The sequence below is a fragment of the Branchiostoma belcheri genome, unplaced genomic scaffold (genome assembly GCF_001625305.1).
Source record: "Branchiostoma belcheri isolate BF01 breed outbred unplaced genomic scaffold, Haploidv18h27 scaffold13, whole genome shotgun sequence".
Classification (NCBI taxonomy): domain Eukaryota; kingdom Metazoa; phylum Chordata; class Leptocardii; order Amphioxiformes; family Branchiostomatidae; genus Branchiostoma; species Branchiostoma belcheri.
The window spans coordinates 3,884,916-3,892,099 of record NW_017802713.1 but is presented as its reverse complement, the minus strand read 5'-3'; the positions used below and the strand labels follow the sequence as shown (position 1 = coordinate 3,892,099).

At 41.5% G+C, this 7,184-nt stretch overlaps 1 protein-coding gene across 1 annotated transcript in view; it reads left to right on the top strand.

Annotated features, from left to right (window-relative positions):
- LOC109463839 overlaps positions 1–7,184 on the top strand; it is a 42,348-nt gene that overhangs the window by 28,375 nt on the left and 6,789 nt on the right. The window contains exons 14-18 of the mRNA XM_019760716.1: positions 4,060–4,148; positions 4,854–5,061; positions 5,236–5,382; positions 5,738–5,942; positions 6,689–6,835. Coding sequence (XP_019616275.1) covers positions 4,060–4,148; positions 4,854–5,061; positions 5,236–5,382; positions 5,738–5,942; positions 6,689–6,835 — 796 coding nt within the window. The remainder of the gene's footprint in view (positions 1–4,059; positions 4,149–4,853; positions 5,062–5,235; positions 5,383–5,737; positions 5,943–6,688; positions 6,836–7,184) is intronic.

Genomic DNA, 7,184 nt, shown 5'->3' with positions numbered 1-7,184 from the left:
GTATTGTCGTTAGGCAGGTATTGAAAAATGTCTTGTTTCTGATGGTGATGGTCAAGTGGATATTTAGTATTGTCGTTAGGCAGGTGTTGATAAAGTCTTGTTTCTGATGCATATGGTGATGGGCCAGTGGATATTTAGTATTGTCGTTAGGCAGGTATTGAAAAATGTCTTGTTTCTTATGGTGATGGTCAAGTGGATATTTAGTATTGTCGTTAGGCAGGTGTTGATAAAGTCTTGTTTCTGATGCATATGGTGATCGGCCAGTGGATATTTAGTATTGTCGTTACTTTAATAGGCAGGTGTTGATGAAGTCTTGTTTATGATGGTGTTGGTTCCGGATCAGTGGATATTTGATATTGTCGTTTAGGCAGGTGTTGGTGAAGTGTTTGCCATCGTGTTGGGCATAACAGTGTCCCGCCTCCGTCTGAATTACAGATAATCTTCGATCTTCCTGAGGACATTAACTATAACATTAAGAGAAGCACAGAGGCTTATGTGGTTTATGCAGAAAACAGGTAATGCATTGAAAATGTTTTAAAATATCGTTTAACCCAACGTGTTTCTATTATTTATCATGTTTACCTTCCTATAAGGAAAAACTTTTCTTTTTCTTACGTTCTGAACAAACAAGGCCAATGACCTGTAGCAGACAGCTGTCACCATAGTAACTATGGCAACTGTAACATAGTAACTGTCGCATGGGTTACATTATGTCGCAAGTTCAAGGACAGAGTTTGATTTGTGTCATATTATATAAATGATATGGATTTCTTTGAGTAAGGATAAACAGAGCGATAGTTCGTTAGGCTACACCAATGTGAAGGTGAACATCATATATTTGCTTTGCAAATGTTACCTGGTTTAGTTTGTTAACTTTTGTTCCAATACAAAAGGTTAAAACATGCAACTACGAACAGTGTATCATATCATTTTGATTTCTATATTTGGACAGAACACTTATTGTCTTTAAAAAAAAAGGATACTCCTCCCAACTTGACCTCTGTGAAAAGTGTCCCTGGTGGCCGATTGGAGCGATTTTGAGTGTAAATAAAGGCAAAAACAAAGAAATAAACGTGCTGCGCATATGGATAGTAAATAACAACACATATTTTCATGTATATTCTTCTGTCTAACAATTGCCATGTTTCACAACAGGTGGAACTGCCATGTGCCCGGCACTTCTCTTCATGTCTACAACAGCCGTGCAAACGGAGGGAGTGGTGACACTACTAAAAAGAAGGTAAGACTCTTTTTACTTTATACTTAGTATACAAAATATGACATTTATGTGTAGGTTTGATGGAAAAATTATGTGAGTAAAGAAAAAAAATCAAGTCGTTATCGTCAAATCAGTAGAGTAGGTGAAATTATGTGTACAATCCAAACATGCGCAATTATCTGAAAACTGGAGCGGAACGGTTTTTGATCGACAGAAAAGGGATCAGAGTGCAGACAAAAGGACATCCTAGCCCCTGTCACACATTTACGAATTTGAAGTAAGCCAGCAGTGTTCAGGAATCAAATCTGACTCCACTTGAATTCAAATTCATTTTGAGTTATTCATATACCAAATATAGATACAAAATCTAGTCAGAGTGCTCCCGAACACCGGTCGACCTGTTCGGCTGGTGTTTGGCCGTCATTGCTTGCACATTTTAGCGTCCAGGGTGTCTGTTCTGCCAAATTATCACTTTCAAATGTCTTTATGTGAAGTCATTTCACAGTTCTTGAAATGGCTCCGTCACATAAAAGTCTCATTTATCTATAACCCTGGTAGTGTTATTGCGTCAACAGTTTAATATCAACGTGACTATGCACAACCATATCATCACAGTACCTGTTCTGGTTTATAAATGTCGCGGTGACGTCCAAACCTAATAACAGGCACTAATCTTTAAAATCCATTTGCAAAAACTGGTCCAAAACAGGCCCAAATCACTAGGTATACATGTACATTTAGTACTAGTATGCATTTCCTCTCAATTTTTTGCGATTTATATTCTATAGCTCTATGGTGTGTTTTATTGTTGTTTTGCAACTTTGACATGCACACCCTTTGTAGTAAAGCAAAGGTAAACCACGCAGAATCTATCCAGTAGTATAAAGTTTCAACTGTCAAGTCAAATCTACTTGTCTACACAGGTCTCCTGCTTTGGCTTCGTGATGACGTATAAAGAAGAGACTGGCAAGTTTGCTGTAACAAGTGAAGATCAGACTGCTTCCACTCAGGTGCGTGTTGTCCACATTATTGACTTTATTAGACTTTTCTTGTTTATTTCATGGGATGAGGTTGTGTGGCGCAACGGCCGAGTGCTCGGCTCGGAACCAAGCGGTCCCGAATTCGAGCCCTGACATGCCACCAAGTGACGTAGTGTCGTTTTAAAACATATAATCAACAATATACATTAACATTTTGATTCATGCCATAATGTATATTATCATATAGCCGGGTGACGTTGACCAATCAGAAGGCTCCATTCCACATTCTTTATGTCGCCGTAATGTCACAAATAGAGTCAAAATCGGGTATTTATTCATCCAAATCCATACATTAAACAAAATGAATAATCACCCGCATATGACCTCAGGTGACCCAATAGAACACGGCTCTACTTCTAAAAAATCCAAAAATAACTTGAGTTGTGTTCCAATGACTCCCATAAGAACACCTGTTCCCTGCCTGTGACCCAGATAGAAGGCCATAGAACATGAACCTCCCAGTGACCTCAGGTGACTCCAGATGGAACAAATATTCTATGTTCTATTCAGCATGTGCAAGTACATTGTGTCATTCTTCACTAGCTTGCATCAGTTTGGATAGGCTATCGTGTAAGCTATATGATAATAGCGTTAATGGCCCGCCCTTTCTCGGCGAATATGGTGTGATAAAGCCTTGTCAGTTGCTATAACCACCTCATAAAGCCACCTCGTTCGCTGCGCTCACTTGGTGGCTTTATTCGGTGGTTATAGCAACTGATAAGGCTTTATCACACCATATTCACCTCGGGGCGGGGCATTAACCCTTAATTATGTCCTACCTGGGCCGCGATTACGTTCGATACGGGTGTTCCGGCCCGTGTGATAACTAGCGGTACGGCCCGGGGGTTCTTATCGCGTACGGCCCGGCCCTTCCAAATGTTCCACAAAACGATTCGAACGCGTTTCGTCCTAACCGCGTGCAACGCTTTCGAATATTCGAATGCAAAATTCGGACGTTGGAATTGATGTTGTTGCACTTTTTGGGTTTAGGGACACCAACTTTCTGCTCATTTTGCATTGAAAGGCGTGTTTTCTTGGGTGGGTATGACATAAATAAAATACAACACGGTGTATTCCGCATCACCCTCGGTCCCAGCCCTCCCGCCGGATCGGATCTCCCTCCGGCCTTCGCCGTCGGGCGNTGCACACCCTTTGTAGTAAAGCAAAGGTAAACCACGCAGAATCTATCCAGTAGTATAAAGTTTCAACTGTCAAGTCAAATCTACTTGTCTACACAGGTCTCCTGCTTTGGCTTCGTGATGACGTATAAAGAAGAGACTGGCAAGTTTGCTGTAACAAGTGAAGATCAGACTGCTTCCACTCAGGTGCGTGTTGTCCACATTATTGGCTTTATTAGACTTTTCTTGTTTATTTCATGGGATGAGGTTGTGTGGCGCAACGGCCGAGTGCTCGGCTCGGAAACAAGCGGTCCCGAATTCGAGTCCTGACATGCCACCAAGTGACGTAGTGTCGCTTTAAAACGTATAATCAACAATATACATTAACATTTTGATTCATGCCATAATGTATATTCTGTGTCTCTCTTCTTCTTCTCTCCCTCCCTCCTCCTCTCTCTCTCTCTCTCTCTATATATATATATATATATATATATATATATTATATTTCATACTGATCGATATACAATATAAAAGTCAATACAAACGTGAATATAAGGGACAGAAATACAGTACATTTCAAGACATACATAACCTGCCCCTTGAACTTCTGTCCATGATTTCTTAAAGAAATGCAATCAGCAAGGTACCATTCCATACTTAATGCTTGAATATCTCTTTTCAGGCTCTTGGGGATTTACCCCGCAACTACGCGGACGGGATCGTCGGCAGAGCTGAGTACATCAGTCCTCTAGAGCACTCACAGAAAAATAGGTGAGAGTCGACACCTTTTTACACCCATTCCTTCCTTCCTTCCTTCCTTCATTCATTCATTCACTACGGAGACATGATAGGACGCGATATCTTGCCAGGTCAAAATGAAAAATAACAGCATTTTTCTCCCTACTTGTGATTTGACGTGTATATTTTGTGTATATTTTATAGAATACAATGTATGTTGTATATCATTATAGCTTTATTGCAAATCGATGTCTACCAGCTGAAAGTACGCATCAGAAATACCGTAGGTATTGTAAACAAAAAAAAAAGAGAAGAAACGAAACGAAAAACTCCTGTCAAAACAGCGAGCTACCAGATGCAGACGTAATACAAGAGTTCCACGACCTCATACCTTGGCCAAATGATGTTAGCCCTTCCGGTTGACGAATTATACAATTTTTTCTAGGTCTCATCAAGACCCATCTACCAAGTTTCATGACAATGCATATTAAGCTTCCTGAGTTATGCTGTTCACAGACAGACGGACAGACAAACGATACTGAAAACATAACCTTCTTGGTGAAGGTAATAATGACATTCTGACATTTCTCCATCAGACACAGATTGAAACCAACAGTACCCTGGCCTGACCTAAGAGTAATGCGGAAATACACACACACGGACACACACACAAACATCCTTAAAACAATAACTCCATTTTTCATGAAGGTAATAACGTTGTTCTGTTGTTGTAACTAGTGGTGCATTGTCGAGTATCGTGGAAGCCCCCTGCACTGTGAAGTGGTCCAACTCCTACCAGATCAAACCCGCTGATGAGGGAGGAAAGTGCCTGTACTTCATCGGGGCATCAAAGGGAGACATTTTTGTGGTCTTTTCCTCCATCCCGAAGGATAAGACCACTTGGTACCATCTTCAGATCAGTTTTCAAGGCGTCGCGCTCTACAAGGTAACGTACTAAACCTTGAAATAAATACAACATTTCTGATCTTTATTTCTGTGAGTTGGACCAGAATTCAATAAAATCCCTGTGCTGAAACATTACTAAGATTAAGAAATGTTGCATTAAAAAGAGGTAAATGCGTTTGTTATTAATATTGTTCTGTACAACAATGTTTTACAGGGTATGAGACTGGTTAAGTACGAGGGAGCGAAAAACGCTAGAAGTCTCGGTGATTCCAAACTGTTTCAGCCATACTTTATTTGTTTGGATGAGGATATGGACAAACAGCAAACCTATATCAAATATGGCATCGGCTCAGATACTTCCGTAAGTATTGTGCTTATATCCATTCCAATCAACTTTATTCTTCAACAAATGTAACGGGTACAATGTATGGCAGATGGCAGAAAATAAGCAGCAAGGGGAGCATACACAAACTATCATAATACTACAAATACAATTCTAACATAATCAACTTATTGCCATGGGGCAATATAACATTAGGTTTGGAAGCGATGGAACACATTAACGTTTTCTTCATATATTGGAGTCATGACATCAGAAAGTATTATTATACATTGATTTATGTCAAGTCTTATGCATATCGACTGCTTGTGAAGGTACAGTCATCATGACATTAACTGGACGGAGAAGCATACATGTCTAACATTTTTGCCGACAGGAAAAAGGCCTGGTGTACATGGTCTACCTGGATGAGAGTACGCCACTAGGAATTCGCTTCTACTCCTTTGGCAGCGGGGAAGCAGACGTAGAGATTATGGACGCCCGAGTCATCGAGGGAGGAGCAACAGGACAGATGGAATGTACCGGGGGAACTGTCTTGAAGGATGGCATGTGTGTGGAGGACTGTCATCCAGAGTGTAACGGTGAGTTGAACATATTCCCGGTGATGGTATGTGACTATGTATCATCACTCATCGTCAGTCTAGTCTGGTGTTCAGTGGTTAGGGCGGGATTCCTACGGGGCTGCAGGAGCTCTTTCCCACCTGACTTAGTTAGGCTACCAGTTAGGTTTTGCACGACGGGAGTGCAATTAGCCCTATCGTGATTGGGGCGGGCCCTCTATGGGGCTGCAGGAGCTCTTTCAATTTCCTGCCCGACTTAGCTATAGGCTCCCCGGTAGGTTTTGCACGGCGTGAGTTCAAACTAGCAGCTATTGTGGATAGTCCGGCGGGCTCTCTACGGGCCTGCAGGAACTCTTCGCCGCCCGACCCCGCTAGGCTCCCCGGTTGGGTTTGCACGAAGGAAGTTCAATTACCCCTACCTTAATGAATGAATGAAGAGCTTTATTGTACACACATACCCACTGGGTTAAGTACAGGTCACAGTAAAAGGATGGTATACAGATAACGTTACATATATACATCGTCAAGTAATCAACTCCTGGTGTACAGAACTCTATATTTAGCAAATCGCCTAAGGCGTAACACTCCCACCGGAGCTCGAGGAGAGCCGTCCCCACCTCGATAGACTGGACACCAGGCTATTGTCTGTTTCATTGCTTTAGTCAGCTCAGCGTTTAACAAAACGAAACAAGCGGTTCATAGATCTTGATACAATTTCATCGACAAGTATTCAGCAGTTAAATGAACCTTTTAATCTCTCCATGCAGGATGTATTCCAAGCTCCCCTGGATCGAAGCTGGACACAGAATGCCGCATGTGTAGGCACTTCTCTGTCAGCAAGGGTGGAAGTATTCGCTGTGTGGCCAGCTGCCCGGCTGATACCAAGTTGTCCTCCGATGGCGTGACTTGCGAACGTAAGAGCAGAATAATTGTTGTTGCACAATACAAAGTTCTTCAAATTTCAAGGCGCCCAATGCAGTTTTAGGGCTTGAAACAACACTATCCCAATAATGTATATTGACATTATGTGAGTAAATATGCCAAATATTGGGGGCACGTAATCACAGGGCCGGTGAGAGTTCATTGACACTTACTTACACTCCGACTGGGCCGACGGGGATGGAATTAAATCAACTATTCACTATACAAAAATATACTTGAAGACAAAATATTCCTTTACATCATTGAGTGTTGTTATTTGAGTTAAACTACCCATTTTTGGGGAGGGGTAGCTAAAAAATTATAAATGTAACCCGTAAGATG